This window comes from Eschrichtius robustus, chromosome 14, assembly GCF_028021215.1.
Source record: "Eschrichtius robustus isolate mEscRob2 chromosome 14, mEscRob2.pri, whole genome shotgun sequence".
Taxonomy (NCBI): Eukaryota; Metazoa; Chordata; class Mammalia; order Artiodactyla; family Eschrichtiidae; genus Eschrichtius; species Eschrichtius robustus.
In genome coordinates this window covers 17,825,067-17,850,762 of record NC_090837.1, presented here as the reverse complement: position 1 = coordinate 17,850,762, position 25,696 = coordinate 17,825,067, and the positions used below count along the sequence as shown (strand labels likewise).

At 38.8% G+C, this 25,696-nt stretch overlaps 1 protein-coding gene across 1 annotated transcript in view; it reads left to right on the top strand.

Moving 5' to 3' along the window:
• The window catches only part of LOC137776429 (G protein-coupled receptor kinase 3), a 124,874-nt gene that overhangs the window by 51,913 nt on the left and 47,265 nt on the right, over positions 1 to 25,696 (top strand). Inside the window, exons 3-6 of the mRNA XM_068562906.1 lie at positions 4,284 to 4,357; positions 14,178 to 14,279; positions 15,959 to 16,033; positions 21,277 to 21,338. Of these exons, the coding sequence (XP_068419007.1) occupies positions 4,284 to 4,357; positions 14,178 to 14,279; positions 15,959 to 16,033; positions 21,277 to 21,338 (313 nt within the window). The remainder of the gene's footprint in view (positions 1 to 4,283; positions 4,358 to 14,177; positions 14,280 to 15,958; positions 16,034 to 21,276; positions 21,339 to 25,696) is intronic.

The following is a 25,696-nucleotide window of genomic DNA, read 5'->3' as shown; positions in this document are numbered from 1 at the left end:
CGTGTCCCCTGCACTGGCAGGCAGACTCCCAACCACTGCGCCACCAGGGAAGCCCTGCCCATTCTTTTATTGGGTTGTTTCCTTTTAAAAATTGATTTGTAAGAGGTTTTTTGTTTTTTTTAATGTATACATAAACGAGATATAGGCCTTTTTCAAATTTGTTTCTTTTTTTCTTTTCCCATTTGGATATAAGTTTTTTCTAGCATTTGTTGAAAAGACTTCCTTTTCCTAATAAATTGCTTTGCTATCTTTGTAGAAAATAAGTTGAACACATATAAATGTATTTGTGGATCCTCTATTCTGTTTCATGGATTTAGTCTTATGCCAGTACCACACTGTGTTGATTACCATGGCTGTATAATGAGTCTTGAAATTAAGCAGTGTAAGTCCTTGAACTTTTTTGCTTCTTTCTCAAGATGTTTTGGGTATTCCAGTTTTTTCGCATTTCCATATACATTTTAGAATCAGCTTGTCAGTTTCTTTAAAAAGCCGATGGGGATTATTATTAGGATTGCATTGACTCCATAGATCAATTTGGGGAGAATTAACCTCTGCAATACTGAGTCTTCCAATCCATGAACTGACTGTATCTTTCCATTTATTTAGATCTTCTTTAATATCTTTCAGTCATATTATATAGTTTTCCACTTAGTGGCCTTGTATATCTCTTATTTATTTATTCTTAAGTACTGGTTCTTTTTTGACGTTATTCCAAATGGACTCGTTTCAGAATTCCACCTTAAAACTGTGTGATGTGAGTGTATCTAATGTCATTGATTCTTTTAGCTAAATGACCTTGTATTTTATGGTCATTCATGGATCTTCCTGAATTCACTTATATATTCTAGTAGTTACTTTGTAGATAGGATTTGTTATATAGTTAATCACGTTGTCTAGGAAGAAAATTAATTGTAACTCTTCCTTTTCAATTTTAGTAAGTTTTATTTCCTTTTCTTATTGCACTGGCTAAGACCTCACAATATTGAATAGAAGGTGTGAGATTAGGCATCCTGGCCTTTTCTAATCTGAAATGCTTTGTACTTTGTTTATCCCACAGCTCAGAGAGGTCTTATTGACATTCTGTTTTATCATTGATCTCAGCATCATATTTAATTCCTTTATATCATTTACAATAAATTACAGTTATCTCATTTGTTTACTACTTTGTTGTCTGCCCCTTACACAAACCCACAAGTCTCTTATGGAAAAACTCTGTCTTCACCAACATATAGCACGGTGACTCTTAGTAGACACTCAGTAAATGCTTTGTCAAATGAGTAAATTTTGGTAGGAACTTTTTGCAGGTATGCAGTCTATCCTCCTTCCCAGTGTTTGAATCTCCTTGGTAAAACCTAGGACAGGTATTATTTCTTACAAGATTTTTTTCATATTTTTCTTTCCCTCTTTTTAATTTTTTAGGTGGTTATATTTCAATTTCCTATAGAAACCACGCATATTTAATGCTTTCAAAAGTTCTTAATTGATCTTTTATAAAAGATAATACAGGGCTTCCCTGGTGGCGCGGTGGTTGGGAACCTGCCTGCCAATTCAGGGGACATGGGTTCGAGCCCTGGTCTGGGAGGATCCCACATGCCACAGAGCAACTGGGCCCTTGAGCCGCAACTGCTGAGCCTGTGCGTCTGGAGCCTGTGCTCCGCAACAAGAGAGGCCGCGATAGTGAGAGGCCCGCGCACCGCAATGAAGAGTGGCCCCCGCTTGCCACAACTGGAGACAGCCCTCGCGCAGAAATGAAGACCCAACACAGCCAGAAATAAATAATAAATAAATAATAAATTAATTTAAAAAAAAAAGATAATACAATTCTTTCTACTAATTTTTGCAAAATATTTTAGTGGCAAATTGGGATAGTTTGCCTTTCCTGGATATTACATACACTCGGAAGTTAATCAGTATTCAGGCAGTTTGCAGTGGTTCAAATATAGAAACAAGGGTAAACACATTCCACAGTTACCTAGTAAGCAGGTGTTGGGTCACTACTTTTTATTCTTTGAAATCTGGAGAAATCGCACGAATGAAGTGAACCAGTTAGGCAAATTATTTCCTTATTTTTGCCCTTTAGCTTTTGTTCTAATCTGAGTAATGCTTCATTTTTTTTTTTTTAATGTAATTTAAGTCTAATGAAGGTAAATTGCATTCAGCCTGGAACACAATGATCTAGGATGTATCCAAAAGGCAAAATATCTTTCTTCTGGCTGCTCCATTTTAACAGCTGCTGTGATAGAAAGTAATGCTTCAGTTTATGTACAGACAGGAGGAAAATACTGTTTTTTTCCCCCTATACGATGTTCCAAATAATTCTTTGGCTTATCTTACACATTGATGATGGAAATTGCATTAAAGAAGTAGGTAACAACATATTAAGTTGGATGTGTATTCATTCAACTCCCTTTCTTCATCCTCCTCCTTCTTTCTTTCCCCTCCCTTCCAATTTACAGGTGGAGATTTCAACAGTCCTCCACCGATAATGGAGAGAATAAATAGACATTCAGTAAGATTTAGAGGATCAGGACAACCCTATCAACCAACTTGGCCTAATTGCCTTTTTACTTTATTTAATGAAACACTCCACCCTATATACTGTTTTTCTTTTTTTTTTCAAGTACCCTTGGAACATTCACCTAGAGGGACCAAGTTTGGGACCAAAACCAAGTTTCAATAAATTTAAAAGCATTGGAAGTCCTACTGAATGTGTTCTCTGACCACAACAGAATTAAACAGAAATCAATATCCCAAAAATACGTGAAAAAAAACCTCCCAAATATCTGGAAATTAAACTACACATTCCTGAATGACTCATGAGCCAAAGAAGAAATGACAAGGGAAATCGGAAATTACTCTGAAATGAATGAGAACAAAAAGTCAACCTTTCTCTTATTTAAAATAAAAATATTAACATGCAAATCGGTAGAGATTCACATCTTCAGTTCTTCCTACTCATCTGCTTCTTGAATTCCCTACTCCCTCCATATGTTGGCCTCGCTGCAGTTCCTTGACAATATGAGCACGGCCGTGCTCCTGCTGGAGCTGTGCACCCAGCCCCTGTTAGTCTGGTCTTGCCTATTTAACCAAGTAGTCCAAATACCTTTCTTCTAGTTCCACTGAACAAACATTTACCGTTTTCAAAGGTCATGTTCCTGGAAGCATGGAGGGGAATTTATGGGGCAACAACAGACAAGCTCAAGTTATATAACTCTTACGTTAACTTGAATGAAAATCTTGTCAAAGCTGCTTCCTTCCTGTCCTACCTGGGGAGTTCTGATCTACCTTTGCCCAACATTTTAGACTTTTTGTGAGTCTTTCTTCACTTTTTTTTTCTGTGACTTCTGTCTCTCCTAACAATCCTTTAATTGTTTGGACCTTCTCATTGCTTTTGACTTTTCGTAGTCTTCCAGTATCTCTGCCCTCAGTCTGGTGTCAGCTTGTCCTCTCCAGCTTCATTCATTCACTGAGGCTTGACTAGGTGCGTGGCATTGAGCTGGCCACTGGGTTTGGTACTGGGGTGGGAGACTTGTAAATCAGATAATTAACCAGGGTGAGCACTTTGGCAGAGGCATGTTGGAAGGGCCATGCAAACAAACATTCTTTCAACACATATTTATTGGCCTCCCACTGTGTAACAGGCACTGTGCAATGGGGGTGGTATCCCGGGCAGAAGGTACTGATTGCTTGAAGATGAGGCGTGGAGTTGTGAAGGAGAAAAGCACCATCTGGGAATGGGTGATCTGCTCTGGCACGAGGTATTTGGTAGGGACTTGGAGGGACTTGAGCTAATAAGTGGTGAGAGAAAAGGCTAGAAAGGTTAGGAAAGTACTTCTTTTTTTTTTTCTTAAGGGAGTTTTAGTTCTGTTTCTGTGGGCGTAGCATTTATTAGCTCCATGGTGACTCTTACCAACTTCTGTATTACCTGTATCTCTGATTTCTTTGGTTAATCTTCCACTTGTTCTGGTGACCAGTAGCACTAAGTGGTGGTAACCACTAGCACTGTTAATTGTGCATTTTTTAAAAGTGGGAGGGGGGTTGCCAAGAGAGAAGGAACCTCAAAGCAAGGAACTAGGTGTGTGATCCTCTTACTTTACCTGGATTATTTCCTTTTAGGCATACCTGGATTATTTCCTTTTAGGCATTAAGTAGCCTCTTGAAACCCCCTTTTGTATTTTAAGGGGAGGGGAGGAAGAGGTTGAAACAAATGAATTTGAAAACACCCTGTGGGATAAAATTTACATTCATCGCCCACCCTGAAATTTTTTATTCTTTTTCTTTAGGTTTCTTGCTATTTAAAGATTTTTGTTTGAATGAAATTAATGAAGCTGTACCTCAGGTGAAGTTTTATGAAGAGGTAAGAAGTGACTGTTTTATCAATGCTTTTATTTCAAAAGCATATTTAAACTGTACTTTGGGAAATATTAAGACTACTAGATATCTTAGAAATTCGTCAAAAGTAATTAGTACTACAAGATATAGTTTATTAGAGATGCTGACAACAACTATAAAAATCATATTTTTAAAGCTCTGTAGTGTTCTGGAATCAGTGAGGAAGAGTTGGACTAAAATTCCAGAGGAGGAAGAATCATTCAGAGGTGCACTCAGCATTACCAGCCATTTTATCTTCTGCAGAAGCTTGCTGATTCTGGACACAGAAGCCGAGGCAGGGAGCTGCTACTGGGTGAAAGAGAAACTAGCAAAGTTTTATGGTCACACATTACTAGAGTGACAAATTGGAGACTTGGTGGGAAAGGGTGGCCTCAAACCCACAGCTGGTTCTCCCAGCAAGACATTGGGCGGGGATCTGAAGAGGCAGGCCAAGAGCTTCTGGAAGACACATTGAAACCTCCCACAGCCTTGCGGTATTAAACGGTATTGAAATGTACACCTGTTGTGGCAGGAATCCAAAAACAGAACAGGCAAGAGATGAAAACCCCACTGAAGAGCCATAACCACTTATCACCTGGGGCGGCGGCTGGTCCAGGTGTGGTGGGCAGATGAGAATCCAGCTTTGGCCCCTGGCAGGAGGCTGCTTCTGGGAGACAGAAAAACCAGAAGAGGTTTCTGGATCTGGAGTAAACCGATGAAGCTGGGAATTCCCTGGCGGTCCAGTGGTTAGGACTGCGTGCTCTCACTGCCAAGGGCCTGGGTTCAGTCCCTGGTCAGGGAACTAGGGTCCCATAGCCGTGCGGTGCAGACAAACCCTCACCCTCCCATCCCCCAAAAACCCCCAAAACCAATAAAATTATAACATCAAACATATTAAAAAAAAAAAACAAACGATGAAGCTGGAGGAACCCCCAAAACATGATGAGTCCCCTGCTCAAGACACACGCCAAGTTTTGAAGCTCGAGTGGGCCGGGGGCCAAAGAGCTATCCTGAAGACTTCTTAAGGGCAGAACTGAATCCAGTGCTGAGGAGACAGAGATCTCATTGAACTCCATGGAGAGCCAGGCCTTGGGAACAGGGACCAACCAGAGGCAGACTGAGTCCTACACAAATGGCAGACCAGACCAGCCCAGCTCAACCCCCTGTTGGGTGATGAACTCCCACTCTACCTGTGCAGCAGAGAATAAGGGGAGCCCTCTGTCTCTTTTGCAGGTAGAAAATAACAGTATATAGAGACTCTCCAATCTTCACCATACAGTAAAAAATGATTTTCCATCTAAGAAGCAAGATCACGTGACTTATAAACAAGGCAATAGAAGCAGACCTGCAGATGAATCAGATATTGGAGTTAGCTGACAAGTACCTGAAAATAACTGTAAATAATATGTTCCAGACAATAGAGGAAAAGATGGACAAAATAATTAGATGGAGGAATAGAGAGTTTCAGCATAATTTGAATGTATTGTGGAAAACCAAACAGATATTCTAGAACATAAAGTATTTGAAATTAGAACCTAGTGGTTAGAACCAGTAGCAGATTGTCACAATGTGAGACATGATTAATGAATAGGGAAGCAGGTCAGAAGGTCATCTCAAACCGAAATACAGAGAAAAAAGAATATAAAAAAGAAATACGGGCGTTAGAGACACGTGAGGCATGCCTAAAAGGTCTAACGCATGTAAAGTTGGACTCCCAGAAAGGAAGAGAGAGAATGGGAAAGAAGCAGTATTTGAGGATATAATACTAAGAATATTACAAAATGATGAAATTCAGCAGCTTACAGATTCAAACAACTTAGCAGGATGTGTACAGAGGAAACGTATCTTTGCACATCAGTATAAGACTGTGGACACCTGTGACAGAGAGAAAATTTTAAAAGCAACCAGAGGTTAGAAAAAGGCACCACATTTTTAAAGGGGCAGTAATATGAACGAAACGACTGTGACATATTAAAATAAATGATTAAGAAAAAAGAAAGACAGACAATGAAATGTCCATCTTTAAAGTAATGAGAGAAAAAAGCTGCCAACCTAGAATTCTTTCCTCAGCCAAAACTTCCTTCAAAAATGAAGGTGATGGAGAAATGCAAATCAAAACTACAATGAGATATCATCTCACACCGGTCAGAATGGCCATCATCAAAAAATCTACAAACAATAAATGCTGGAGAGGGTGTGGAGGAAAGGGAACACTCTTGCACTGTTGGTGGGAATGTAAATTGATACAGCCACTATGGAGAACAGTATGGAGGTTCCTTAAAAAACTACAAATAGAACTACCATACGACCCAGCAATCCCACTACTGGGCATATACCCTGAGAAAACCATAGTTCAAAAAGAGTCATGTACCAAAATGTTCATTGCAGCTCTATTTACAATAGCCAGGACATGGAAGCAACCTAAGTGTCCATCATCGGATGAATGGATAAAGAAGATGTGGCACATATATACAATGGAATATTACTCAGCCATAAAAAGAAATGAAATGGAGGTATTTGTAATGAGGTGGATGGAGTTAGAGTCTGTCATACAGAGTGAAATAAGTCAGAAAGAGAAAAACAAATACAGTATGCTAACACATATATATGGAATCTAAGGGAAAAAAAAAAAAAGCCATGAAGAACCTAGTGGCAAGACGGGAATAAAGACACAGACCTACTAGAGAATGGACTTGAGGATATGGGGAGGGGGAGGGGTGAGATGTGACAGGGTGAGAGAGTGTCATGGACATATATACACTACCAAATGTAAAATAGATAGCTAGTGGGAAGCAGCCGCATAGCACGGGGAGATCAGCTCGGTGCTCTGTGACCACCTGGAGGGGTGGGATGGGGAGGGTGGGAGGGAGGGAGATGCAGGAGGGAGGAGATATGGGGACATATGTATATGTATAACTGATTCACTTTGTTATAAAGCAGAAACTAACACACCATTGTAAAGCAATTATACTTCAATAAAGATGTTTAAAAAAATAAAAAATAAAAAAAATTTAAAAAATAAAATTTAAAAAAATGAAGGTGAAATAAAGATATTTTCAGACGAAAACTGAGAGAATTTGTCAGTAGTGGAACTGCATTACCATAAATACTAAAGGGAGCTACTGTAAGCAGAAGGGAAATTACCCCAGATGGAAATGCAGGAAGGAATGAAAGACATCATAAAGGGTAAATGTGTATGTGAAATACACGAATGTTGACCATAAAAAACTATAATATGTTTTTAGAGTTTAAAGTGTGTGTAAAACTAAAATGTATGAGAGTAGCACAAAAGGAAGGAGAGGGGTTAATAAAGTTAAAATATTTTAAGATTCTAGGATTATTGGGGATAGTAAAAATAATAATTTGCATTGACTTGTAAAGGATGCATATTGTAATCTCTAAGGTAACTTTTAAAAGAATAAAATGTGTATGTTAAAAGAGAGGAGATATGGAATAAAACAACATTGTATTAATCCAAAAAAAAAAAAAAAGAATAAAAGGTGGACATAAAGTAGGAGGTCAAATTGAAAATAAAGAGTAAGGTGGTAGCTATAAATTCATCTATATAAATATTGATGATTACATTTAATATAAATGGACTAAATACTCCCAGTAAAAGACCAAGTTTGTCAGACTGGATAAATAACCAAAACCATGTTATATACTGCTTACAAGTGAGATGCTTTATTTATGTATTTTAAGATAATTTTATTTTTTGATTAACCTATAGTTGCTGTACAATATTATATAAGTTACAGGTGTACAGTATAGTGATTCAATTTTTTTTTTAATTTTTAAAGAAGTGATATACTTTAAACAGAAGTATGGAAAAGAATATAGAATATACACACTAAATGAAGCAAAGCTGGTATAGCTATACTAATATCAGACACAGTACATGGCAATGCTACTTTGAGATAAAGAGAGATTATTTCATAATGATTGAGGAGTCAGCATCTGTATCTTACAAATAACAGAACTTTAAAATATTTAAAGCAAAAATTAGCAGGAAGATCCAAAACAAAATAATTCTACAACCCTAGTGGGATACCCACATACTTCAAGAGCTTGTAGAACAAACAGGCAAAAAATTAGTAAGGATATAGAAGATCTTAATAAAGTGATGAATAAACTTGACCTAACTGACCCAGCAAAAACAGAGTTTTGCATTATTTAAACTACATATGAAACATTTACCAAAATAGATCATATGCTGGACCCTAAAGAAAACTTTCTACAAATTTCAAGATTGAAATTGTTCAGAGTATGTTCTCTGACCACAGTGGACTTAAGCTCAAATTTAATAACAGTGTTAAGTAAGAAACCCTTAGCTGCCTGGAAACAAATAACTTCTAAATAATGTATGGGTCAAAGAGGAAATTAAAATTGAAATTAGAGAATATATTAATTGAAATATATTTAAGAAATGACATATGCTAATATTATTAGCATGATCTGTCTTTACCCTAAAACATTTGAAATGGTCCAAAGAAAGCATGGCATAATTAGGGCTGATATTAGTAATCTTTGTATCTTTGAAAATTGGAAGAATATTCCCTTTTTTCCTGGTTTATTGATATACATGAAAATGACATTTTTCTACATTTTTAAAATTATATGAATGTATTTCCAGGAAGAATGATCAAATGATGATGCGCATTTAGCATCATGTGAAAAAAAAGTAAGCTAAATCCAAAAGGATTCCACTGAGTATGAAGTGACTTTATTATTTCAGTCTGAATCAGGCGTTTTATCTGGATGAGACTCACAGCTTGATGTGTCAAAAATTTTTTTTCTTTCCTGTGTTCTTAAAAGCTTCACCTCTCCAATTTCAGCATGTACTCAGCTGCTTTGTCAAATGGAAAGCAATCTCCTTTAGTAGATGAAACAGATGGGCAACCTACATAGTTATTTCTTAAGCACTTCTGGCCAGTATGGTGGTGACTACTGCTGATGTGTTTCCATTTGAACTTTAGGCATCGGAGTTTCTCTTCATTGGCTTGTTCTGCAGCTCTCCTCTCCTCTCTCCTGGCCTGGTGTGATGGATCTGGCCTATCAGGTTATCCCCTTGGAGGAAAATGCTTCAGGGCTCCTCAGCAACTTGCTTTGTGTTCTTTAATTGACAATAACCATCCACCTTGGAGTTTCAAATACAGTTGTGTAAGTCAGTACAGCCTCCAAGATTGAAGTTATCAGTAATTCTGACTCCTTGGTTTCACCAGCCTAGTGGATTCTTTAATTTCTAGTTTTATGATCCTGATCCCTAGAAAACTCTGTTGTCAGATATCTGGCAATGTGTATGTTGTCCGTTGTATTTCCATTTTTCTGTGTCCGCAGACTTTTAGTGGTTACCCATTTTCCTGTGGTCTGAAGTCCTAATTGCTTCTTCCAACACTCACATATCTCTGCGTTACTTATCGCTTACCTTTCCCTCTTTATCTTTCACTACCTTCTCACGTAGACCTTCCAGTAACCAATATTACCTGAACCCACCGAGCCCAATTCTTCTTTTTATTACTTTCCTTATGTCCTTCCCCCAGCCTAGGATGCAGTTTCCCCTTCTCGGCTTGTGGAAAGCCTTGCTTCGTTTAAGGCCAAGGTCAGTTTCTGTATTCTCCAGTGAAGCCTGTCTGTACAGTCATCCCAGTCTTCCGTGACTGCTTTGCTTCTCTGATTCTTAACACTGTCTGTCGCCTGTAATGCCCATGGAATACTTAATATATGCTTGCTGCTGGGGTTTGTGTGTGTCATCAGTATTTTCACTTGACCATTGTTTGACTCCTAGACAGCAGGCCCAGCTAGGATCTAGGTGCAGCTGTGCCCCTCTCACTTGCTGTGGGATATGGTGCTGGTCATTGAGCAAACCCTGAAGCATCTACCTTGTGTCAGACCCAGAGCTTACAAATGTGAACCAAGACACTGTCCTGTACTTGAGCTCATAGAATGGGGACTTAATATTTGAGCATCTCTTACTTTATCTATGAAATGAGGTTAGTAATCATCTCCTGCTATTTCACAGGCTAATTGAGAGTCTCAAATGGGATGCCAGATGGACAGTTGCTTTCTAAACTGTAATATCTATAATATGCTGATTAGGTATATGCTGTAACATGGTGGTAAAGAGTTCCAGCTCTAAACTGAGAACGTCTGGATTTGGATTTGGACACTGGTAGTGACTAGCTGCCTGAAGCTGGGCAAGGAGTCTTGCTTCACTCTATCTGGGTTTCCTCAGCTAAAAATTAGGGTGATAGCAGTGTCTGTCCTTAGGGTTGTCATGTGTGTATGCAACACACCAGAACAGCACCTGACACGTAGCTAATGCTCGGTGTGTTGGTTTATACACTTCCTTGTTCCAGTTAGATTTAGAGGCAGCTTATAAAAATATTTATATTACACCTAGATTTAATAATAAATCACGGAAAACAGAAAATATAAGATCAGAGGTAAAGTTACTACGCAGACTTTTCTTCACTCATGCAACCAGTATTTATCAAACACTAATGCTGGGAAGCATTGTTTGGATGAACAAGATGGACAAAGTCTGTGCTCTCTTTGAGCTCCTATTTTTGTTGAAACAGACAATAAACCAGTAATAAATGAATAGGAAATATATCAGGAAATGATAACTGCTATGCAGTGATTCAAAACAGACTCACAACTCAATGTGATGTATTGTGATTTGGTGGCCACCTTAAATTGCTGGGTCAAAGACTGACTTCTGAGGAGGTGCATTTTAGTGGAGTAATTTCAGATATTGTGTTTATCCTTTGTGGCTTTCACTTAGTTTCTTGACTCTGTCAATTTATATGTTTCACCAAATCTGCTAAAATTTGAGCCATTATAAAACATTATTTCTACCCCAGTCTCTTTTTTTTCCTCTCTCTAGAATTCCAATCATAAGTATGTTTGATCTTTCGATATTATCCTAGATATCACTGATTCCCTGTTCCATTTCCCCCCCCCCAATTTTTTTTCTTTCTTTTCTTCAGATTAGATAATTTTTATGGAGCTGTCTTCAAATTCATTGATTCTTTTGCCAACTCTAGCCTGTGATTATGTCCATCCATTGAATTTTTTTTCAGATAAGATTTCCATGTGGTTATTTTCTTAGTTACTATTTTTCTGCTGCTATTTCCTATCTTCTTATTCATTACATGCATATTTTCTGTACATCTTTTAGTATAGTTTTAACGACTCCTTTAAAATCCTTGTCTGATAATTCCATCAGAATCATCTTGGATTGGTCTTCACTGATGGTCTGTTCTCTTACGTGTGAGCTACATTTCTCTGTTTCTTCATAGATAGAGTAATTTTAGATTGTATCTTGTCCATTGATATTGTAGATACTCTAAACTCTGCTTCTCCAAAGGGTATTGATTTTTTTTGTCTCAGCAGTTAATTTGGCTTACTCAGACTTGATGCTCTGTCTTCTCATACAGTGGGTAGCAACTGAATCTTGTTCAGTTCTTTTAATCTTGTTCAGTTCTTGTCCAGTTCTTAGCTGGACTGCTTTGGGTCTGTCATGCTCACCTGTCATTATGGGGTCCAGCAGAGATTTTGAGAGTTTGTACGTAAAATTTTGGAGCTCTGCTCTGGCTCTTCATTTTCAGGAGTATCCTCTCTTACTTTCCAGCTTCTGTTTGATGCCCCTTTTCCATTATCTGTGTACTTCTGGTCACTCTCCAGTGGTCCAGTGTAGTTGGGTTTTATATATGTCCAGAATTGTTGTTAGAGTTTAGTTCACTGTTACCTGAAGGAGGGCCCTGGTTTGTGATATATTTTGAATATAAAGCCAACATGACTGGCTGATGAATTGGATGTAGGGGGTGGTGGGGACAGGGGTGTGAGCAAAAGAGCAGAATCAATGATGATTATTGCATTTTTTTGGCTACATGTTCAGCTGTGAGCTTTGTAACCACCAAAGCAGAAAGGGAGGACTACACGGTTAGTGAATGTTCATCGTTGATGGCGAAGCTTCTGTTCTGCTGTAGTAGAGACTTTTCACCTTGAACTCGGGCCTCTGCCTGCTCAGGTTCCCTGGACAACCTGACTGCCAGAATTAGGGGTGGCATTTGCTCTGCACATCAGGACATCCTGTCTAGAGCCAATTGATACTTGACTGCATGTTCTTTAACTAGTGGTCTTACTGATAATAGAAAGTGAATTACAGCCAGGGATGCTTTAGGCTGTTTCTTTGCTTACTAAGAATTAACCTTTTCTGTTGTTCAAGTTGGAGTTTATGAGATACGAGGCACTTACTAAAGCCAGAATTGTGGTTCAGATCATCATTTGTGCAAGAAACTAGAATTTTCTGTATTGTCAGATTATTACAGTTCATAGAAAACTCCCATAGAATCAGCATTTGCTTAACCAGGTGTCAGCTTGCTTTATAGGTCCCCAGAACATAGACTTAGGTTTCATTACACTTGTTTTCAAGGATAATGCTTCCATGAAGGTTTAGTTTTCCTAGAGTTTGTATGTTTAGGCAGAAACGTTTGCCTTTGGTTCACTAACAGTCCACCTGTTCTATCCTAGCATTCTGGCATTAATTTCTGGAACTTACTAAAACAAAACATCAAAAGAAATCTACCAAACTAGAGTCCTTTGTTTGTTTTCTGACTCTGCCTCAGATTTCTGTGTCTGGCTTCTGTTTCCTTGCAGCTACCATACTTGCATCTGGCATGGTATTTGAACCTTTAGACATGTTCTCCTGAATTAACCTTGGATGATTAAGCCGAGGTCCTTTGGTTATGCCAACATTGCTGAATTGCTCCTTCATTAAAAAAGTGTTTTCCTTCTGGAGAAAAATATAATTTGAAAAGATACATGCACCCCAGTATTCATAGCAGCACTATTTACAGTAGCCAAGACATGGAAGCAACCTAAATGTCCATCGAAAGATGAATGGATTAAGAAGATGTGGTGTGTGTGTGTGTGTGTGTACACACACACACACACACACACACACACACACAATGGAATATTACTCAGCCATACAAAAGAATGAAATAATGCCATTTGCAGCAACATGGGTGGACCTAGAGATTATCATAGTAAGTGAAGTAAACCAGACAGAGAAAGACAAATATATGATATTGCTTATATGTGGAATCTAAAAAAATGATACAAACGAACTTATTTACAAAACAGAAATAGACTCATAGACAGAAAACAAACTTATGGTTACCAAAAGATGGGGGGGGAGGGATCAATTAGCAGTTTGGGGTTAAAATATACATACTACTCTATATAAAACAGGTAACCAACAAGGACCTCCTGTATAGCACAGGGAACTATACTCAATACCTTATAATAACTTATAGTGGAAGAGAATGTAAAAAAAGAATATATGTGTGTGTGTGTGTGTATGTGTGTGTATATATATACACAGTGAGGGGTGAGGGGAGTGAGAACGAGCCCCATCATAACTCTTAGAACTGGATTACAGACAAATTTAAATTATTTGTGCTTTGGAAAGGAGAATTGGCAAGGATGAATGGTCCATGGCTGGTGCATCGTAAGTTAATTGTAACCATGGCAGTATTTGTTTCCTAATATTGTGTTTCTAAATTTAAGCGACAAGGTTCATCATAGGAAAAAATCCATTCATATGTTCCAAGTTGAATTTAAATTATTCCAACTTCATTATTACAACATTAGAAGTAGTTGTTTCCTGTGGAATGGCCGATTCAAGTAATTTGCTTGGTCTCATGTGGAAGTGGTTTCTGCCAAGACTAGTAATATCCTTCAATAAAGGAAGTTTCTAGGAAGACAATACCTAACAACGGTAACTTTTAACCATCCAGATAAAAGAATATGAAAAGCTTGAGAATGAGGAAGATCGCCTTTGTAGAAGTCGACAAATTTATGATACTTACATCATGAAGGAGCTGCTGTCTTGTTCACATGTAAGTATCTCTTTTTGTTTTATTACTTTAGTATGGGTAAATATGAGACAGCCTTCAAACATTTCCAGAATGAAAGTTAAAGTAGGAGGAAGAGGTTTAAAAATTAAATGATATTCATCCAGGATGGAACCCATTTCTTCGGTTTTTGTCATTTGTTTCCTGATAATACTGATCCGGTATCTGTTGCTCCATATACTCTTGGTATGTTTCCAAAAGTGGATACTTTCACTGCAAACATGGATAAAATGGCTAATGCAGATCAATGGAAGAAAAAGCCAACCTCAATGCTAGACTTCCTAAAGGAAATTAAGCTTTATTGTTTTTCATTTAGCTCTCCTTTAACAGTTAGGCTAGTCATATATTGATCAGTAAAAATCTTAAATGCTTTCCTTGAATTAATAAGGAGGATTGTAATTATTATGTTAATGTAATTCATTAATAGTTGAAGGATGGTTGAAACCATTTTTTTTCCTTGTATTGATAAATCAGAGAAACAATCTAATTCAGTCATTAGGATAAACTAGGTTCCTAGGAAATTATTCCATCAGGAGTGAGTGGAATAATTAATAATGAAAATTTACCATGTAATCTCTCTACATGAAGACTGTTTTCCAAAGGATTATCCTCAGAGCCCTGGGCTGCTGTGTCCAGTGCAGTAGCCACTAGCCACATGTGGGTATTTAAATTGTTTAAGTTAATTAAAACGAAATGGAATTAAAAGTTTAATTCCTCATGAGCCACATTTCAAGGGCTCAGTACCCACGTGTGGCTGGTAACTCCCGCGTCAGCCCAGGTTCACCGCACTTCCAGCATCGCAGAGAGCCTGACTGGACAGCACTGCTCACGACAGTGATATATGTTCGTGCCTTTGTGTTTACTGTGTTGTCTACAGTGCTTACCGAACTTCTGAGCTAGAGTTAATCGTAATGCTCTGTGCCTTGCTACCGTGCTGGGGAAAGGTTGAACCTTGGTAAATGCCAGGTGTTCACTGTGAAAGCCTCTGTAAACATAGTTTTCGTATAGGTCAACAATTTAGAGGGTTTTTAGCAGTGTGATATGCTTTTTAAGCTCTTCTTCTTGTGCATTGCTGCAGACGTAATTTGAAGTTTTGGGGGAGGACAGTGCATAATTTTTGTCAGTGTGAGTTTCATTCTTTTAGAACCAATTCCTCTCCCCTGTGGTTACAGCAAGACTTTCCTTACCCTAGAGTCTTTTCAACACTGTGATATAGCTTTGCAGTCCTGACGTTTAATTCTTAGGTATATTTTCATGCATTCACTTTCTCTCATATAATAGAAATTTTACATTTTTAGGACCCCAGTATCAGCCAGTTGAGGGATGATGCCTTTAGTAAGGTGATAATACGATTCCTTACACCTTTTTTTAATCGAAGTCATCTTGATCTCCTGTGGGATTAGATATGTCAGTTGGATGCCGCCGTGCTCAGCATCTTTCTCGACATGGTGTCTAAGAACTCTGGAAGCTCAGAGGAGCAGTCGTCTGTTTGGCTTGCCCGCAGAATCCAACAGATTTTTTAAAGAATGCATGTTGATGGAATCCCTATAGGTTACTGCTTAGTAATTTTTGTGTTAAATTATATGTTTGACATTGTAAAACATACAGAGGTTTGCTCTGTTTTATATTTGTGGAAAAAACATTGTTTTTTTGATTTTTAAAAGCCATTCTCAAAGCAAGCTGTAGAACACGTGCAAAGTCATCTATCCAAGAAACAAGTGACATCAACTCTTTTTCAGGTAAGATAAAATGCTTTCCCAATAAATGTTTCTAATTTGCTTAACAATTGGATTTGGGGACATACTTTGCATGTGTGAAAGTGCTGGGGGAATTGACATATGAGGCTGTATTTCTTACGTGGAGGTTTATCTGGAAGAACTGAAGTTTAATATTGTCTGTCTTCTCATTGAAATGTGCTGTTCTGCTGACATCCTTCGTGAAGGCTTTCCTGAAAAAGGCCACTGGAGCGTTCTTGTAATGTTGTTTTCTATAAATCAATCAAGACAAGACATTGGAGGAAAAAGCCTTTTCCTATTTGACATCCCAGGCACCTGTGATGAGCAGGGACTTGACAAGATTTACTTTCTAGTGGTACAGGTGTTGACCCCCACGGTGATTATCCCCCAGATGAAATAGATCCATTTTCAAGAGTCAAGAGGGAATGTTTGAACGGCCTTGGGGTCGTGACTGAGGAACTGGACTTTGCCTTGGCTCCTCGTATCTTGAACACAACACAGTCATGCAGATTTAAATGACAGGCCTCAGAAAACTTGGTCCACAACTGATGGGCTGATGTATTTGCTGATCTTCAGATGTCATGGTTTCTCCTCCCCAAAGCCTTTTCTCTCATCCTGTGGGTTTTCTACAGAGGTGGCAGCTTGCAAGGACATGGTCAAATTTTCAAGTGGATCATGTACTTTTCATGTTTCTATGAGTCACAAGAAATAGGAAAGAATGCCATTCATTAATGTAGTGATTTTCATAAATGAAAAAAATTAATTTATCCATTTCCTGGATTATTCAGTAATTTACAGAGAAGTAAGTTGATTTTTACCTAGGTGCCTTATGATAGGTTTTATTTACATACAAAATGAATCTGATGATTTTATAGAGAAAATATTGATTTGGCTCCGAGAACATTTGGGTACAGTAACAAACTGCGTGCTGCCTTTCTGCCAAAATAATTAGATGGACTTTTCTTAAAATGTAGTACCTTTTATAGTCTAGTTGGTTATAAGCCTGGGCTCTGAAATTAAGTGCCCTGGATTTCGAGACCCTGGGCAAGCTACCATACCTCTCCTCCCTTCAGTTTTCCCATCTGTGAAGTGGAAGTGACAGCGGGCTCTCCCGCAAACGGGGGTCTTGAGGATTCAGTGCATGTGAGTTGCTTTGCACTAGGCCTGTCTGTTGCCATACTCCACAAATGTCAGCTCTTATCAAACATTGTACATTCAAAAAGTGCAACGTGAATGTCTGCTGTTTGTTGCCTTCGTGATATTTTCATGTCAGAACTTCAGTTGTCTGACTTTGATGCTGTTCAGAGACAGTCTTGTAGTCAATTACATCTAACGTTGCTAAATTATACCTCACAGTACGTGGATTTTACAACTCTGATGCTAGCTTTTCCTGCAGCATAAATAACATTTAAAAAGATAGTTCCAGATGAGATACAAAGACCACCAAAATTCTCTCTGTGCCTTCAAGGAACAGTCATTTAGGAGCTTCTCCAATATCTTTCAAAACCACTTTACTGATTTGTTCACAAGAAAATAATTAAATAATGTTCTGGTAAAATAGATATAGAATGGCTGGTGTTCTTATTTCAAAGGTGAAGGAAATAGTCCCTATTAAGTTGATTTAAATAAGAAGGTGTATTAGTGCAATTCAGTGTGACATGTACCATCAGAACATAGTGATCAAAGTATAAATAGAAGTTATATGTTTGGATGTCCTGTTTATAGAGGGTCATTAACCATAGAGTTAGTTGATATTCTTTGAGTTGGAATTTCTTTCTTTCCCCTGACTTTCTGAGTTATAATTGACAAATAAAAATTGTATATAATTGTAGGTGTACAGTGTGATGTATTGATATACGTATTCGTTGTGAAGTGATGGTCATAATCAAACTAATTAACATATCCATCACCTCACCTAGTTACATTTGTGTGTGTGTATGTGTGTGTTTGTGTGTATGTGTGGGGGTGAGAACACTTACGATCAACTCTGTTAGCAAATTTCAAGTGTACAATACAGTATTATTAACCGTAGTCCCCATGCTGTACCTTAGCTCTCCAGAACTTATTTATCCTGCATAACTGAAACTTTGTACCCTTTGACCACCATCTCCCCATTTCCCCCACTTCCCAGCCCTTGGCAACCACCATTCTACTCTGCTTTTATGAGTTAGACTTTTTTTAGATTCCACGTATGGACGAGATCATACCATATTTGTCTTTCTGTGTCTGGCTTATCTCACTTACCATAATGTTCTCCAGATTCACCCATGGTGTCACAAATAGCAGGATTTCCTTCTTTTTAAAGACTGAATATTATACCATTGTGTGTTTTTATATATATATATATATATATATATGTATCCATACCACATTTTCTTTATCCATTCATCCATTGATAGACACTTAGTTTGTTTCCGTATCTTTACTGTTGTGAATAATGCTGCAGTGAACATGGGCATGCAGATATCTCTTCAAGATACTGATTTCATTTCCTTTGGATATATACTAGAAGGGGGATCGCTGGATAATATGGTAGTTCTGTTTTTAATTTTTTGAGGAATCCTTATACTGTTTTCCATAATGGCTGCACCAATTTACATTCCCACCAACAGTGCACAAGGGTTCCCTTTACATCCTTACCAACAACTTACCTCTTGACTTCCTGATAATAGCCATCCTAACAGATGTGAGGTGATATCTCATTGTGGCTTTGATTTGCATTTCCTTGATGATTAGTGTTGTTGAGCACCTTTTCATATGCCTGTTGGTCATTTGTATGTCTTTCAAAAAATGTCTGTTCAGGTCCTCAGTCCCCTTTTGAATCGGGTTATTTGGTTTTTGGCTATTGAGTCGAGTTCCTCGCATATTTTGAATATTAACCCCTTATCAGATATATGGTTTGCAAATATCTTCTTTCATTCTACAGGTTGCCTTTTCACTCTGGTAATTGTTTCCTTTGCTCTGCAGAAGCTGTTTAGTTTGATGCAATCCCACTTGTCTGTTTTTGCTTTTGTTGCCTGAATTTTTGATGTCACATCCAAAAAATCATCACCCAGGCAAATGTGAAGACGTTTTTTCCCCTGTGTATTCTTCTAGTGGTTGTACACTTTCAGGTCTTATATTTAAGTCCTTAATTCATCTTGAGTTGATTTTTGTATATGTGTGAGATAAGGGTCCAGTCTCATTCTCCATTTATTGGAGAGACTATCCTTTCCGCATTGTGTGCTTGACGCCCTTGTCAAAGATTAGTTGACCATAGGTGTGTGGATTTATTTCTGGACTCTCTATTCTGTTCCATTGGTCCATAATGTCTGTTTTTATGTCAGTACGATACTATTTTGATTACTATAGGTTTATCATATATTTAGACATCAGGAAGTGTGATGCCTGAGTTGAAATTTCTTATCAAGGAGAAGAAGGTAGTAAAAAAAAAATGCTCTGAAAGTAAATACAAAATGCTTTTTATTCTTTTTGTTTGCAAAATTGACTTTAGAAATAAATAATTGCACAGGTACATTTGGTGGCAAGAGTCGGGAGGGGTCCTGGCTTACATTTAGGTTCTTAGAACATGCCAGGCCCTGTGCTTGGCTCTCAACATTCTTAATCTTATTAAATTCTCACAATGGCCTTGAAAATTAGATGTGACTCTCCCATTTTACAGACTAAGGAGACTGAGAATCAGGTGAGGTTGTTTGCTCATGACCCCACTATTGAACTCTCGCTTTTGCACTGCTTACCCGACACATTTTGTAGTTCTTTGTGTTGAAAGTGGCAGTGTAGTATATCATATCCAGTCTTAAGAATTTCTGGTGAACTTTTATTTTATTAGCAGAAGTACAGGCTGTTTTATAAAATGTGAAAAAATATTAACGTAACAGTTTTTGTAAATACAAAATCTGTGATATACAAATTTAGGCTTTTCATATATCTTTCAACACTTGATCTCTTTTGTCTTTTGATGTCTTTTGAACCTCTTGAGACTTGTGGCCCTTGGTCTCTGGCATCTAGAAGAGTTAGTGAAGATTGCTATTATATGTCATCACAGAAACACAGGACTTCAGAGCTGGAAAGGGCTTCAGAGAGAGAGTTCAGCTTCCCCTGTTACTAAGGAGGGAACAAAGTCCATTTGGTTTTAGTGACCAGTTCCAGTGCCCCGCCCAGGACAGCAGTAGCCCTGCCAGGGGGTGGAGGTGGCTTAGCCCCGTGGCAGGAAGTGAGGCTCCCAGGCGAGCTGCAGTGGTCTCACTGCCTGTGTTGGTGACTGTGGCTTCTGCAGACTTCCTAGTTTGATCACTTGCCTTGGACGGTTCCTGATCTGGTCCTTCTTTTTTACACATTTTCTGGATGATCTACAAAGACACAGAAAACATTAAATTTGCATCATTCAGTGAGTGTAGGGTATGAAGATATTTTCCAAGACTATCTAAGTGGCTCCAGACTGAGCTGTGAAATGTTGGCATTTGATATTTTTATAGTTCTTGATTTGAAGTCCATCCCATGGAAAATAAGTTTATGCAGTTTATTTGGTAATGTGTAAAGTGGCATGATATTGAAGTAGATTGTTCTCCACAGGGAAAGGGCACTGCACATGTGAGCAAGGAGCCCTTGCCTTAATCCCCGCTTAGCCATGAACTTGCTCAAAGACCTTGGGAATAGCTGATTTAAAAAAAATTTACTCCATGGGTCCCTTGGCTTTTAGTCTTTAAAAGTCAATATTAATGCTGATCATTTATGATAATCATAATTAATAGCAATTATATAATTAATAGTAATTTATAGGATGCACTACATAACTTACAAGGCTCAGTACGCAATGAAAACCTGGGGGCCCTTGTTCAGAAATTATTAAGAATTTCAAGATGAGAACAGCAGGGCACCAGACCGAGCCCTGGGCTCTTCTGTGGGACTGCATGGGTCACATGCCCATGAAGCTAATTCCAGCCATTTAAGATGTGTCTGTGACTTGCCAGGAGCCGTGCTAGGCAGGAGGGATGCAGTGGCACACAGGACAGACCTGTCCTTGCCTTCATGGAACATCCCGTTGAGTGGTGTAGATTACTACAAGTAAATAAGCGTGACCATGAGTCCATTGGTGAAAATTGGACAAGGCTGAGAAGGGCGAGTACAAGGTGCTGTGGGAGCACGTGATTTGGAGCCTCACCTCGTCTGAGTCTCATCCTTTACTGCTTTTCACTTTATTATGTTCTTATTGATGCACTGTGGAATTTCTTTTCCATCCTTTCCAGCCATACATAGAAGAAATTTGTGAAAGTCTTCGAGGCAGCATTTTTCAAAAATTCATGGAAAGGTATGAAACTTTATGTATAAAATCTTTTTTTTAATAGAGATATATTTGACATGTAACATTTTCTTAGTTATATATCAGTGTCTTTATACTGATAAGATCTTGTACTGTGTAGGTGTACCTCATTTTACCCAATAAGTGCTGTCCTTAAAATGTGTTAATTTATTCATTCAACAAGCATTTATTGACCATGTGCTATGTGCCAGGCTTTGCATTAGATTGTTTCCTCTGTACTTTATAATTTAGGATTTGTATATCTTAACATCCCATTGACCTTTAGTTCTTTAGCTTCCAAATGGTCCAAAATTTAAATAGGCTAAGGAAGCTCACAATTAAAAGTATCTTATTGGGACACCTTTGCTAATGCAAGCACGAGTCTATATCTAATTCATTTGTTTATATGTTGAAATCATATCCTTCAAAGTGAGACAAGCCTTCTCTTGATTCTTTACGTAGTAGAATTTAAGTATCGGCAAATGTCTGTAGTCATATACATCATTAATGTACCCGATAAATATGTTCCCCTGGGTTACTCAAGCTATAGGGTATGTCTGTCGTATAAAATTCTGAAAATTTTCGGTAATGCCTATAAAAGTGTTCACATGCTTCTCAGGCACCCAAGAGTCAATCCTTCAGTATTTTGAGTGTTCCTCTATGATAATGCACCTTTGGAATTGGACTTTCTAACACTGAATCTGCATTCACACTGACTGTACTCTTCTCCATAAACTCGGCTAATTTCTAGACAGTTGTCGTAATGACCGTGCCGCATCGATGGAGCAGCCCGCAGCTGTTCAGTAGTTGCCCTTTAAGAGCAAATACTTCAGTGCAGTTTTTTTTTTTCTCCACATGTTCATAGAACTAAAATAATTAAAATAAAATTTAAAAAGTGCGTCATGATTCTACCAGAGTTCAAGAGATAATTTTATCTTGGAGTAGAGTCAATACTTCAGGAAGTGAATCTGCATACAAATGATTACATTTTTCTGAGCAGGAGCAGAGGCTTTGCCAAAAAGCCGTGGAATCAAACTGAGAGGATAGGATGCCAGCTCAGGGGTGAGACTCAACCAAGTCCTGGGCTGTCTCCACTGCTGTTGATTCTAAATCTGACTTTTCCCAAACTCCTGGGTCAACCTTGCTGTTATATGATCCTTGGTGGAGAGGGGAGAAATGGGGATGGTAATTAAAATTGGGGAAGAGGTCTTGTTAACTCCATCGTGTATCCACCAGGTAAACCTGCACAGTCATTTTCTCCCACTGAGTTAACCATTCACTGTGGTTTTTTTTTTTTTTTAGTTTTATTGAAGTATAGTTGATTTACAATGTTAATTTCTGCTGTACAGCAAAGTGATTCAATTATATATATATATATATACACACACACACACACACACACACACACACACATTCTTTTTCATATTCTTTTCCATTATGGTTTATACCAGGATGTTGAATATAGTTCCCTGTGCTATATAGTAGGACCTTGTTATTTATCAATTCTCTATGTAATAGTTTACATCTGTTAAACCCAGACTCCTAATCCATCCCTCTCCCAACCTCCTCCCCCTAACCATTCACTCTTATCACCACAGGAAATACAAGTGAAGCTGTTTGCATTTTAGGCAGGCATGCACATTGGATTTTCTGAAACTGTTACCATTTTATATAAATGAATTATTTTTAAAGTCAGTTCATTTATATATATATTTTTTGGTTCTTTTTATGTTAATACATTATCAAATTAACAGTAAAAAAATCCATTGTCAGGCCAAGAGTTCAGAGTTTGGGTTTTTTTGTTGTTAATTAATTAATTTATTATTTATTTTTGCCTGCGTTGGGTTTTCATTGCTGCGCGTGGGCTTTCTCTAGTTGCGGTGAGCGGGGGCTACTCTTCATTGCGGTGCACGGGCTTCTCATTGCGGTGGCTTCCCTTTGTTGCGGAGCTTGGGCTCTAGGTGTGCGGGCTTCAGTAGTTGTGGCTCGCGGGCTAGAGCGCAGGCTCAGTAGTTGTGGTGCACGGGTTTAGTTGCTCCGCGGCATGTGGGATCGTCCCGGACCAGGGCTCGAACCCGTGTCCCCTGCATTGGCAGGTGGATTCTTAACCACTGCGCCACCAGGGAAGTCCAGAGTTTGGGTTTTGAAAAGCACAGGCGCTCCATAAATAGAACCTTGTAGATTTCAGCATCGTCAGGACTAGCCGTGCTCTCTGAGGGCCTCACGGTTCAGGCGACTTTTCTCGGTGGCCACGCTGCAGTTTGATAGTAGAGAAGTAAAGAGGAAGTCTTCATGTAGAGAACAAACTTATGGTTGCCAAGGGGGAGGCGGGGTGGGGCAGGGGTTGGGCTGGGAGTTTGGGGTTAGCAGATGCAAACTATTATATAGAGAATGGATAAACAACAAGGTCCTACTGTATAGCAGGGAACTAGATAAACCATAATGAATAATGAACTAGATAAACCATAATGAATATATAATGAATGTATATCGCATATATCCTGTGATAAACCATAATGAAAAAGAATATATATGTGTATAACTGAATCACTTTGCTGTTCAGAAATTAACACATTGTAAATCAATTATACTTCAATTAAATTAAAAAAAAAAAAAGAGGACGTCTTCAGCAGTGCTGAGCCTGCCTCTCCACCTTCTCCTGAGGCCCAGCAGGGACACGGGGTTAAGTTCCCTGTGGGGCTGAATCCCGGAGGGAGGCTTTCCCTCTTCTGGATGAGGCTGGTGAGCCTCGCTTCAGCAGTGAACGTCAGATTGCTCAGTGATCTAAAGCCCACGTCAGGGGTTAGAGTTAAAAACACTTGTTCTTCTCACCCTCGCTGCGCCCCAGTCGTCTTTGTATCTTTCACCCCTGCTCTTCCCTCCGAGGCAGCGGTTAAGTCACCTGCAAGGGCTCTCGCTCTGAAGCCCTGTGCTGCCCAGGCTCTGCCCTATTCTCAGCCCCGGTTCCTCCTCCCCATCCAGAAGTGCCCATTCTAGTGACTAGATATTGCCTAGGAATGGAGCTCAAGGAACCCCGTGGGCACACGACAGCCAGGACACCCAGGAGCCGTCTGTACTTGCTAAAGAAGAACTTGTTATCGTACTTAACGGGCAAAATGTCTGTTCTTATTTTTTGATGGAGTGTGTGTTCTTTTGGCGCAGGGTATGGGTTGGGAGTTGATTCTCCTCGACTCTTCTCTTGGCCAGCAGGGCACTTCTCTCTCCCTGGTTGTTTACCCTCCCCAGCTAGTTTGCAAGTTCATAAAATGTGCCAGATCACACCCCCCCCACACCCCCACCTCCATTGCCATCTCTGAACTCCAGAATCCGTGAGAAGGCAGGGTGTGAGCTAGCCTCACACGCCAAGCGATTTCAAAGTCATGGATTTATTCACCCCAGTGTGGTTTCACCTTTTGCACTCACCATGCTTTAAAAAAAACTCTTTGAAATAACTCTCAGAAACTCAAAATTCATTTTACCAACCTCATAGAGATGTTAGGAGGATCAGTGAAACACTCTTTAAAAGTCATTTCAGAGTCATTGAAAAAAGATGCTATGTAATTACAAGAGTGCTTCTGCTTTTAATTCTTAATTTGATTATTAGCCTCAGAAATATTTTTAAAAGATCCTTAGAAGGCATATTAGATGAAACCCCCAGGGACCTGGGATATTTGGATGCCTTAAGGCATCGTATTATAGTGCTGATAATACCTGTAACTTGCACTTCATAGAACTCCCTCTCTTCCCGCCTTTCTCTCTCCCTCCCTTTCTTCCTTTTTTAATTCATTCATTCCTTCGTAGAACCCTGAATACCATTCCTGTGTAGGGAATCAGCCAGGGGCTAGATGAAGTCCAACAATCACCAAAAATGTTCTTTGCTTTTAAGGAGTATTCAATCCAGAATGCATTTCTTCTGAAAAAAAATTTAAAAGCAGACATTTTATAGATATGTTGCTCGTTAATAAAAAATAATCCCAATAATGCCTTTATTAATGGGGTAGATATGTTTCTTACTTCATGGATGAAAAAAACACTTCTCCAGCAGTTGAGTAAACTGGGAGCTTATCAGTGCAGTATGACTTACTCCATCTTCCGATTCTCGTCTGAGGGTTCCTCTCCTGCACTGTTTGCATCTTTGTGAGGCAGACATTGGTTTGGGTTCCAATCCGGCTCCACCCCTTCTCTCTCCGTGTGGCCTTGGGCAAGCTCAGGCCTTCTTGGCTGTAAGCTGGGCATCATCACGGTACCTGATCATGGAGTTGTTGAAGGAGTAGATGAACAGGGCCTGGAGCATGATAAGCACTATTTAGGTATTATATTTGCTACCCCTCTAATTATTTGTAAACAGCAGTTTTTTTGTCATTGAG